Source organism: Cavia porcellus, unplaced genomic scaffold (genome assembly GCF_034190915.1).
Source record: "Cavia porcellus strain 051 isolate PalLab524CR breed Dunkin Hartley unplaced genomic scaffold, mCavPor4.1 scaffold_13, whole genome shotgun sequence".
NCBI classification, from domain to species: Eukaryota; Metazoa; Chordata; class Mammalia; order Rodentia; family Caviidae; genus Cavia; species Cavia porcellus.
Genome location: NW_026947496.1, coordinates 53,855,001 through 53,867,442, shown reverse-complemented (window position 1 = coordinate 53,867,442; position 12,442 = coordinate 53,855,001). Strand labels below are relative to the sequence as shown.

The window sequence follows — 12,442 nt, the reverse complement described above, 5'->3', positions numbered from 1 at the left end:
ATTCTGCAGATGAATAAGCTATTGCTGCCTCTTGGAATATTCGACTTAGGAGCTAATAGTAATAAACTTATTTTTAAACAATTGACCCAAATGTTTTTAAAGTAATTTTGGGGCAAGCACACAGAAAATCCTTAAAAGCCAAACACACTTTTATTCATCCCTGACCTTGGTGGCCCTTTAGCTGTCTTATGGTGCACACTAGTGAGTCTCACGCCCTCACCAGTTCATTTAAACCATCAGGCACAGCTTTATCTTACCGTTCGCTCTTCTGAGCATCATTTCCTACTCTTCTTCATTCTATACATGCAATTCTAAATTAATTCAAGTTAAAAAACATTATATTCCTCAGGAATCCCTTCTCGTGCTTTTTGGCCCAAGCCAAAAGGCAGTAAGAATGTAAATCTTGTTCCACTTCTTTGATGAAACAGAAAAGCGCCCATTCAGAGGTGCAGCTGGTCTTTGTGATGGCACTTCATCCCGAATGACTGGATGGCCAGAAGCGAGACTCAACCACGCATGCAGGCACATGACTTTCACTGTGCCACTGTCACAGCAAATGGCAGGCTGAAAGTCAAGTCCTGCATAGTGCCTTATTTTTTCTATTGTATGCACACACAGTTTGTGCAAAAAGTTAACACTTGGATGTCAGAAAACTCCTATGGTACACAAAATAAAAACTTCAAATAAAAGTTACTAGAGTGATAACTCATGTTGCCATCTGTGGCTCTCAGAACCTGTCCCCCAAAGTGGCAGCTGTCAGTTCCTTATCTTTGTAGAGAAACTCTACCAGAGTACTACCAGCAGCCTGTTTTATTTCCTCCAAAGCCAGGCACTGTATTGCATACCATTAAATATTAATAGTATACAGTTATACAAGAAAAACGAAATGCAGGTTAAACAGCGTATGTAGTTTGTTTCCAGTGTTGAGAATAATCCATGAGAGGGAATGTGGAGAGCAGTAATAGTAAGCCAAGGTGTTTTCAGTAATACCTAGGGTGGAGTGGTCAGGACAGGGAGTCACTTTCTTTGGTAGCCAACTCCCCATTCTGTTGAACTCTTAAATAAGAACATACAAGCTTTTCATGGTAAAGTTTTAAAGAGGTCTTATAGTGTGTAAATTCATACTTGGTGTGAGGGGTTTGTGGGTCTTCAGGCTTTGGATATAACCAGTTTTCTTTATAAGGTCCAAGTCAGTGAGTTAATGATCCTTGAGTTGATGATACCAAGTTGAACTAAGAGTAAACTCTCAGAGGAGAGTAGTTTTTACTCAAGGCTTATGTCTTTGATGAGAACCAAAATTAGGAGAAGGGAAAGCAAAGATTATGTTAAATGATATACTATTGCGTTTCTAGTCACAGATTGCTCCACTGACTATTATTTTCTGAATATCCAGCTTAACCCAAGAACCATATTAAAGTTACCATTTGTAATTGTAGTAATTGTGTATTCTAAATAGTTGAGGCTCCCGGCCTCCAAATTGAAGAATACCACAAAATACATATAAGAACTAAGAATGCTCTTGGCAAGTAACATTCCTCAACAGTAACTTGGTAACAGTATTCCCAGTGAACTTTAAATCTGCTATTAATTACTCTGAGTATATCTTCTGTTAGAAATTGGTGGTTGTATAGGGGGTGCTTAGCATAATAAATTTTACTTATAATACACATGAAGGGGATTGCAATATACCAAAGAGAGGAATAGCTAGATGAATTTAGGCAAATGACGAGATAATATGATAGGCTATTAGTCATCATTAAACAACATTTTTACAGACAAACTGATAACACAAGGAATTATTTACAAATGTTAAATGTAAATGAATAATATAAATCTTCATGCTTTAATTTGTCAAAAATATATGTTTTTTTTATATGTATGCAAGGGCAATTTCTTCCTTTTCAAATACTTCAAACAATCTTACTGAGTTGCTAAAGAAAATAATTTAAGGTTACGGTTTTTTTTTTCTTTTTTTACTGTCAATTGAAAGGTTTTTAAAGATTTTTTTAAATGATTTTTCTCACCTCTCGATGTGTGAGAACTCTGTCTTTTCTAATATTGTCAGTAATTTTTAAAATCATATTTTTATTTCACATCTGCTGTATTCATTCACAAACCTGAAGATGAACATCAATATGTAGTACTTCTTTCCTTTAGGTTCAGTGGAATTTTACTCCGTAACTGATTAAAGAATATCCTTTTATCATTGGGCGTTGTAAGTCTCAAATACTAGGTCACTGGTTTTATTCTTTTCTTACAAGACAGGCACATTGTAGTAATTTTACAAGTTATTTTTCAGTTTTCTTTTTACTTTGAGTTACTTTCTGTTTTAGGGAAAATAGCTCATTATTATCAAATAACATTAGGTTTCCAATGAAATCATTTATGTCATAGGGGGATCTAATTGTCTTTGGAAAGCTGTAATTCTATGTGTATGTGTTTACTGTAAATGCTCCATAGTTTAAGTGTTCCTAATGTGCTCACTATGGATTAATTATGTTGTAAGTCAGGGACAAGTGGCATTTGTATACATATGCTCTAAGAATGTAAATCAATAATATATATGAATACTCAACCTGATGGTAATATAAAATACAGGTGTTTGTGTGTGTGTGTGTATGTATGTGTGTGTGTGTGTGTGTGTGTGTGTGTGTGTGTGTGTGTGTGTATTCATAATTCACTGTGTCCGAAGGTTGAAGCCAGGCAGAAGCAGCAGAATCAGTTCAAAATAGCTTTCCCTGTGAAGGAAATGTGCTTGAGTATGAAGCAGAAATCTCAGTGTTAGTTTTACATTTCTGTTTGATGAAATCTAAGGCTATGGAAACGACTGTAAAAATAATTTGTCTGAAGGAAGTCTGGATGCAGAGACCTAAGAGAAAATATTTGAGAATATGGTTCATCGTGCAGTGCAACAGAGCCTCTTCCCCAAGCACCACATGGTGTGGATCAAAGCATCCCATGACTTGGATCCGTGTGGCCAAATCATTACGTATTGATTGGAACCCCACTGATGCATTAACCCTTTCCTACCCTTCCCAAGTTTTCTCTCTTTCCTTGAGTAATTTTAGAAATGTAATGTTCCTGCCTCTATTAGCTTTTTGTGTTTTTTTTTTAAATTAACCATCTACTTGGATATACTTGTTTTGTCACTATCATTCTAAATTACTATTTAATTATACTATAGTTTGAGTAAAATTAACTTGTGAAAAAAGATAACACTTATGTGAAAGCAATTTCAGTGAATCAGAGGAAGAAAAAATGTATCACATTCTGGGTAGAAAACATAGCAAAAGAATCCCAAAATCAAATAGAGATTTTATAATCTTTAACAAAGATTAAATAAGTTTTGTAGCTTTTTAAGGAATTCTTTGCTTTCAGAGTACAGAGCTTTGCATGGAACAAAAACCTGTCAAATACTTTTGTGCATAGAGGTACATTTCTAACATTTAGGTAATTATACCTAAACGTATTGAGAACATAATGTTCTAGCTCTTACAGTTTAGCTGTTGCTTTCAAAAAACAATGCAGAATTAATTAGTAAATTCCATGGGAAATGACAGTGAGAGATTTGTCCTGTCCACAAGTGGGCCTAAGGGCTGTTCTTACATTTCTGTCTACTTGGTGGAATGATTCTTGGCAGCCAGTTCATTGCCATCTTCTGTGTTTTTCTTTTCAGTATGTCCCACGAGGATCACCCCCATAGCCATCCTCTCTATGGACACGGCGTATGCAAGTGGCCAGGCTGTGAAGCAGTGTGTGAAGATTTCCCATCATTTCTAAAGTAAGAAAGATTTTATTTTGTCATCTCCTTTATATAGCCATCACCTTCTACTCCTCATGATTGTGCTCACTGAATGCCTTTTTGGTGAAGTGTTTCACACCACTCTTTTGAGGGTACCCTCTGAGTCACAAACTGCACACGTTATGTGAATTGTTCCAAATTCTGTCAAGGACTATACCTTAAAGGAAAAGACTTACACCTGAAAGGAATAAAAACTTTAGTAAAAATATGTGTGTACCCACTTTACAGAGTGACAGTGATTAAACAATTTAAAATAATTTTTTTCTTTTATTCATGTCCATGTATATTAAGTAAATGATGTACTCACTACCTCACACTATAAAATTGGTGTCAGTTATTGGTTAGTTGCAGCTCATTGGTGGAGCTCTTTTGTTGTAAATCCAACAAAGGGATGCTAAAGGAAAACTATTTGTTACATTCTTATCTTTCTCTGTTGGTGTTGACTTGTGTTTAGATTCTTGTTTTTATAAGGAGAATGCAAGAAGCTTAATTTCTACAGTTGAAGTGTGACAAAATGGGTTATCCCCTTTGAACTTGATAAGTCTCTTAAGTAGTAGATGATATGATAATCTTCTCCTAACTGAAGTGAACACTATATCTTACCTATGTCAGCCTGTAGTTGAAAAACTTACAACAGAACTGCGCTGCATTTCTGATACCATCTGCATATATTTAAAATACTGAATCATTGGCCTATGGATTAAATGTACTTACATATAATCCTTCTTGTATAATCAAATATATGCATGTGTGTAACTTTTACATATAATAGTTTACAAAGTATATAATAGTTTACAAAGTTACTGCTGAGCATCCTTTCTCTGAAGCTTGTTTTCTCATTTTAGCTCCAGGGAAACTTGGGCTGATTTACCAGCAGTTCTCCTTTGTGTGTGGTCTTTATATAGTTAGAATAATCTCAATATCTATCTTTATGGACCTGTATACAAATTCTGTAATAAAGTTACCCTTAAAGATTGATCTTATGTTACCTGCAGGCAATTTTTGTGAATATAGGTTTTTTGATTAATGCACAGAATGTTATGAATGCATTTTATGGTTTCTTGTTTTGAACATTACATTCCAGGAGCATTCTTTGGTCATTGAAAGTTTAAGAACTAAAATTTTTTTGAAAGAAATGTCCAAAATTGGTTCAAATACAGTGTCAAGCTCAGCAAGAGCTAAGATGCTTTCTTTTAAATTCAGCACTGATCTTTAGCGTTCAGATTACTATTATTTTGTGTTTTCTGCATGAATCACTCATTATAGAATCTTTGTCTACATTGTATTTATAAATAAGAGAAAAAGAACTAGACAGAAACCACTTTTAATTTTTGAGTTTGTGTGCCAATCTAGGTAAACATCCTAGTGATTTATCTATACAATAGCTGGTAACCATTTATAAATATTTTTATAAAACCTCTGTAACTGTAAATTGCTGTCATTGCTCTACATGACATGCATCAGTTGAAAGGTCTGAAAAGGAAAAGCCAGTTTCCAAGTTTGACCTATTTAACATTTTCACTTATGGTCAAACTATTTATACTGTAATAATTCTCAAGACAAAAAGATAAATAGATAGATAGATAGATTTCCAGATCCAGAGAGAGTTAAATACATATGTACATATGTGTAGATATAGTTCAGATCTAAGAGAGGGAGGAAAAACATAATTTCAAATTACTTTGAATAGTAAAAGAAAATAATCTAGAGGTCATTGGAATTGGGGTCTGGACTTGATTCCTCTAATGAAGGCCTATTGATTAGGGTAGTGACCCATACCTGTAATCCAGGAGAATTGCAAGTTTCAGACCAGCTTGGGCAACCTAATGTGAGATCATCTTTCAAAATAAAATTTTTAAAGGATGGGGAGTTTAGTTCAGTAATAGAACATGTGCTTAGCATGCTCCAGGTCCTGAGTTCATTCCCAACCCCCCATAAACAACCCCAAACTGGCCTGTTCTGCTCTTAGGATATTACAAGTCTGGCTTATTGGAAACCACCTGTCAGTTATTTACTGTGGTTTTGCACATGGTGTGACATATTCTCAGTTCCTGTTTGCTCAGTGGAATTGGAATGCCCACTGTCCAGAACGAAAGCTTGGTTATTTCCTAGCACTTATTTCTTCTGAAGATATTATTCAGAAGTTGTTCACAAATTGTATAAATCTATCCTGAATTCACTTAAGCAACCAAAGAGAGAGAGAGAGAGAGAGAGAGAGAGAGAGAGAGAGAGAAGGGATATTTATTAGCTTCTGTAAGCAAGGAAATCCAGTGGTAAAGTTACCTTGAGGCATAACTGGATCTGGATGCATATAAAGTTTTTGGAAAAGTGATTATTCCCTCTATTTTGTGTTCCCTTCTTCCTTGAGCTGTTTCCAAGTGGAGCTGAAGAGGACAGATGTACATGCCCCAGTTCCACAGTACTTCTCTTCTCCTTTATTTCCAGAAAGAGCCATTGGCAGAATGTTACTGGTTAAGATTGAGTCATGTGTTCTAGTTTTGAGCCAGTCATGGTGACATTTTCAGGCTTGCATCACACGCCAACCTCCAGAGCAGAGTGTACTGCTCGACCTACATAAACCACCTTAGGTCCCTTGGTGAGAGACTTCATTCCAGAAAGTAAAAATGAGTTTTCTGAGCTAAAAAGGGGAGAGCAAATACTGTGTAAGTGTGGGGTGAGAGTGGGGATCTGTGCAACTCAGTATTTTTTGGTGCTTTCTTGAGTTACACACTGATCAATAGTCTACAACAAGTTCAGCTTCTCATTTTTCCTCTATACTATGATTTCTAACATCAGAAATTGAGAGTTGTCATCACATATCAGGGTGTCATCTAATGCAATGGAAAATCATCAACTCATAGAGTCACATCTCCCACATGTCTGCTTGATCCTAAAAAGTTGGCTTTCATGAAACCAACTTGTTTTCCCCTTGATTTGGATTGAAAGAAGCTACTAGATTTCTTGTGATACTAATAGAGTATAAAATACATGGCTTCTTGAAATAATATTACCGTGGAGTCATTGTTATCAGAGAGTGATGATTATTTCTTGTCAAATTGCTGGGTTAGTAGGTTCCAAAAGTGTCTTCACTCTGGATCTACTCTTCAGCTATATTTCTGTGTTGAAATGTTACTCATTCATCCCAGTGATGGAGACTAAACGAAGGCCTTCCCACTGAGCTACATCCCCATTCTATTTTATTAATTGTTGTAAGAGTCTCCCTAACTTGCTAAATTGCCATGGTTGGGCTTGAGTTTGTGATCCTCCTGCTTCAGTCTCCCAGAGTATTGAGATTAAAAACAAATGCTTCATCGTCATCCATCTTAGAAGTGATTTCTGATCACATAACAGGAATAGCTCATTGTGCTTGATTCTTAACAAAATGAAATGTTGCTTTGAGATTTTGCTTCATAGATTTTTTTCACCTATTTTCTAATCCTCTGATTTTACTTTAGTAATAGTTTATAATTAAGTGACACTGAACAGTGAAGCAGGCACAGTACAAGTTTCTCACATACATTAACTTACTTCTCAGAATTGCCTTAGTGTTGTGATACTGTAGTTCTATTGCAAACAAGCAACTAAGAAAACTAAGGCCTAGGTAGGTTAAGTGATTCACTCCAAGTTGCACAGCTAGTAAAGGGTAGTTAAGATCCAAACTCAGCTTTCAGAGTATAGTTTCAGAGAACCTGTTCTTCATTGCTGCACTGTACTGTCCACTTTTCACTAATGATTTACTTTCTAATTAAGGTGGTGAATGTCAAAGTTTTACAGAAAGGCAGTTTGAGGAGTGAAGCTACATACTACTGTTAAAGTGTTCTTTGAGCTAGTTATATAGTTTCTCTGAGCCTCAGTATCAGCACATATAATTTAGGACATGAGCAGGTTGTTAGAATTAAAAGGTGCATCATATAACTCACTGAGTCTGTACTAGAAACTATAAAAAGTATTAACACTTCTTATCTCTGTTTGTTTTGCTTGTTTCTTTTCATGGTACTGCAGAATGAAGCATGCCAGACCTCAAGCATGCCAGACACTGCTCTACCACTGATCTACACTCCCAACCCTAAGTATATTTTTAGGGCCGTGGGTCTCTCTCAGCAGCACAGTGCCTGCCTGGCAAGCTCAGGGTCCTGAGTTCAATTTCCAAGTATGAAAAAAGAAAAAAATCTTAAGTATATTTTTAAAGGAAGCAGTAATTTTAAATATCCAAAACTTCTTGATGTGTTTAAAAAGAGTTTGTGACTACACAGCATTGATGTATCAGAAGAAACTATTTTTCCAAAATAACATTTTTCACCATAAGTCTGTTTCCCCGCACCGTGTCCCACACAGTGAAAATTCTCAGAGCAGAGAATGCAAATGTTTTCCCTTATAGGCAAATAGTAAATATTCCAGGCTTTGCAGGACACAGTGTCTGTCACAGCCACTCACCTCTGCTACTGTATGTAACTCCCAAGCAGTCGTATACCTGCCATGATGCCAGGAGCATGGCTGTATCCCTTGGACCAGTTTTCTGGCCTCTGACCTAGGTTCAAATTTTTTTGGTGTCACGCCCTGTTTTGAGCTGAAAAATGTTTCTTGCAGTCTTTGAACATTGTCATCTTGGGTTATGTTGGTTTGGATTCATGGAGCCCTATATGCATGCAGTCACACCTTGTCATTTCATTCTTTGCTCCTGTGGTCTCAGGTTCTTCCCTTGGAATTTGGGTTCCATAGCAGAAGGAAAAATAACTTAGCCTCGTAACTGTTTTCTGGTCTTTTCTGGCTCCAGTAGTAAGATGTAACTGTGACAGAAGCCAAGATTAGTTATTCAGGATAAAATACACTCACCTAGAGTGCCACTGTAACAAAAAGTGGGTTTGAAGAAAAGAAAGGGAACTCACAGGCCTAAAAACAAGGCATATTTTCTTTTTCGAATCGAGGAAGAAACGTAACTCTTGGTATATGAAAACCAGAGATTTGACACTTTGCTGTGATCATGCTGCAGTGTTTGTTTCCAAGGTGAGCGATACCACAGGGCCCTTGATTTTCAGAGATAAACACTGTACAAATAACTATACGTTGTCTTTTCCACACAACCAGCAGAGAGGCCTTATCAGAATCAGCAGATACTCAGGCTATTATATGTGTTTATATCCCTGTTTCTTCTCAAAACAAGTTGCAGTTTTAGTGTTTGAGTTTCTTTTCTTCTTTTTTTAAATCTATCACCCATGAGTTACCATGTGACTTCTGTGTTTGTTAGCTCTAACTGATACCAGCAGGTGCTCATGCTAACTCAAATGAAATCACCAAGCCTTGCATTGCTTGGAAGCCTCTGATAACAAGAAAACAAAACAAGCCCAGTATCATCCCCAGAGGTGAAACTCCTTGGAATTGTTCCATCTTCTCCCTAATTGAGTCAGTGTCTTTTTCCTTTCAAACAAGTTTGAAGAGATAGTCTTTACCAGTAAAAAACATATATTAATAATTTGTATTTCTTCCCTTTCCTAGTATGCTTCAGCAAGGTGAATTTGAATGTGATATTCTGACCATGTGAATATAAAGTCACACCAGCATATAGTTTAAGGAATACCAGGAACTCATCTGTGTTTGGGAGAAATATCTCCATCTCCCATATTTTTCTTTTTTTTCTTTGCTTGTTCTTTTTGCTATGTTGGGGATTGAGTCCCAGGCCTCAAGCATGGTGCGCAAGCACTCTCTCACTGAACTTGATTGCCAGGCTCCTAGGTTTTCTTTTAGGTGGTAACTTGTGTAACATCCAATAAAAGTATGATTTGTATCCTTGCTTAGTGTTCCATTTTAAAAGCCCCCCCCCCCCTTTAGTTATTTCTCACGGAGAAAAGCTCCATGCAAAGCAAAATCAAACAAAACAAAAATTCCTTTGCATGCTAGTCAGATGTATGTAATTTATGAAAGCCAAAATAAATTTTTATATGTGCTATAATAGAAGACACAAAAAAATCTTGAAAGAAAATGCCCAGAGATGGAACTTTGACCCTTTCACAGAGGTTAAGGGCTATAGACAGTGGAAGACATTTCATTAGTAATTCACTTTTAAAATTTTTTCTTCTGTGAATTTTATTTTCAAAACTGTGAAGAGCTTTATGTGAAAGAAACTAGTAAGTGTGCTCTGTAATGTTTTCACAAGTGTTTTTATCATGGTAACATCTTGTTTACTTTAGTTCCCTGCCTAAAACTACTTGGAACATGTTAAGAAAACATTTCGAGAAAGCCCCAACAAAGAGGCTTTTGTTTGACAGCCACTGTGAGGCTGCGTGGATCACAAAGGTGTTAACTTTCAGCCCCTTAAGCACTTCCACATGAAATTCCAGCAACTATGTTTGTGGTTTTGGAAAAACAAAGTGTATGTTAAAGAAACCAGGTATATGCTAATACATGCCGAAGGAGCCTAGATATCATAAATTGTTTCAAACCCATTTGTGGCCCTTGCTTGCTTGCCTGCAGGTTGTAGAGTGAAATTACCTCTAGTTAGTACAGGAACCTTGAGCATACATAGAAGGAAAAACTGACTATAATTGTGGGTATATGCTAATCAGGTCCCAGCCTCAGAATTTAAATCTCAAGATTATAGGGGATGCATTTCCCCCATTAGACCTGAAGTGACAAGTCTTTGAAAACTGCTAGATGAGTTCTATATTCTTAAGAAATTAACTTGTTCTACTTATATATTTTTCAGTAATTTTAGAAATATAAAAATTGGATATTACCATGAAAGAAAAAAATTATTTCTTCTTTAACCTTTCTAACATTGCTCAGGAGTTCAAGACCTTCCCTAGTACTTGAAGAGGTCAAAGTGCCTAAATACCACAGTGCCCTCTAGTGATATATAAAATATTAGAAAAGTTTAGATAAGTTTGCCAAGGATAACAGGCCCAATGCCACCACTTTGCTCAGAAGAAAGCAAGTAACATTTGAACATATTTTTTTCAACAAACAGATTTTAGTTAGAAATGCAAATGAAATTTAAATTTTCTGGTAATCTTGAAAGCATTAGAAATATTTTTGAATGTCTACTTCTGCAATTAATTCTACATATAGCTGCAAATGCGTGTACTTGGATTTCACTGCAGATATATTGCTGTGTGTTCTTCTATTCGAAGAATCATTAGTTAGTGTAGGTATTTCACATGATCATTTCCGGTGTATAATTAGAAGCATTACTTAAAAGACAGGGATCATCTTTGCTTCATACTTTTATTGACACTGTCTACCATATAATGGCCATGTCTAAATGGTAAAATTTATTATTAGCAATAGTGTCACAAAAGTCTGAGACAGCGATTTTCCTTTCAATAAAAGTAGTTAAAAACCTTTTAGAAAATCCATAATTTTGATTGCTGGTACTTCATAAATGTATAACTGGTACTTTTTAGCTGTCTCTTTAGGGAAAAATGAGTTTTATCACCTGCGGTACCTGGGTTAATGAAATTGTGTGTTGGAATTTAGCCAGGATGAAAGATGAGATCATTCCAAGACACTAATATTGGCAACAGGTCTCATAAAAAGCTCTGACTCTTGAGTGAAGTATCATTATATTTTTTTATTATTATTATTTTATTTAAATTGAGAGATTTAGGTAGTTGTCATTTTCAAAGTTTCTGTTCCAGTGAGATTCGCATTTGGCCTCGCCTTTAGAACCCAGTGACCTAAAATTTTTCACAGTGCCAAGAGAAACAGAGAAATGTCCATCAGTGCCTAGTGGAAGAATTTCCTTGCTTCAGATTTCAACTCCAGTTCCTGTTCAGCCCTTTACAAATCACGACTCTCAGCTCAAATTTGAAATAATGCTGCCTTTTTTCCCCATGTTCCTCCTGTGTTTGATTGTTTGTGGATATTAGCTGTCCAGGAAATCCCATACTTACAGATATAAATCCAGAATGATCTTGTTTTTCCGCAGCCAGCCCAGGATGTATGAGACAGTTATGATGATTTGTTAATTTTTGTGACCTGTATTTATTTTATGTGTGCTGTATACTTTGAGGGTGGAATCAGCTGTTGAAATAGTCTCCATCTCTCACACACAGAAAGGAAGCATTCTACTTTCTTCTTTTCTGCTTTGGATTTTCTGGCTTTATTTTTGGAAGGATATATATATATGATTTCTGCTCTCTGTACTTCTTCCATTTGGTGGTAAACAAGAGATGCATTGTGCTTGATAGATTTAAACTGAACCCCATCGAGGGCAGGTCTTTGGAGATGTGTGAACAGGGTCACATTCTTCCTGAATGTGTTTTGATCCATAATGTGTCTCAACTATGTAATTCTATTCTCATTTTTATGGTGCTATACGTTTCCCCCAAATAACATATTAATCCTCAGATTTAATACATGTTTAGGTAGAATTCTGCCTATTACAGATAAGAAAATTATAGTCTTGAAGAAGAATAAAAATCGACTGAGGTTACATTATTTCTTTTTCTCTTCTATTCACACTCAGAAGAGTAATCCTTATGCTTTCTTTTAAGTCAGTATTTGTTTCTCTCCACCTCTGATTCTGCTTCTATTCACAGACCCACTGCTGCTCCTGAGTCTCAGTGTCACCTCTCTGCCAGGTTTTTTTTTTTTTTTTTTTTTTTTGATGTCTCAACTTATGATGGTTTAGAATAATGGAAACTG

At 36.0% G+C, this 12,442-nt stretch overlaps 1 protein-coding gene across 13 annotated transcripts in view; it reads left to right on the top strand.

The window, feature by feature from the left end:
- The window catches only part of Foxp1 (forkhead box P1), a 562,135-nt gene that overhangs the window by 502,906 nt on the left and 46,787 nt on the right, over window positions 1-12,442 (top strand). For all 13 annotated transcript variants that reach the window (XM_063260468.1, XM_063260472.1, XM_063260471.1 and 10 more), the window contains one exon: window positions 3,677-3,781. In XM_063260468.1, the coding sequence (XP_063116538.1) occupies window positions 3,677-3,781 (105 nt within the window). The remainder of the gene's footprint in view (window positions 1-3,676; window positions 3,782-12,442) is intronic.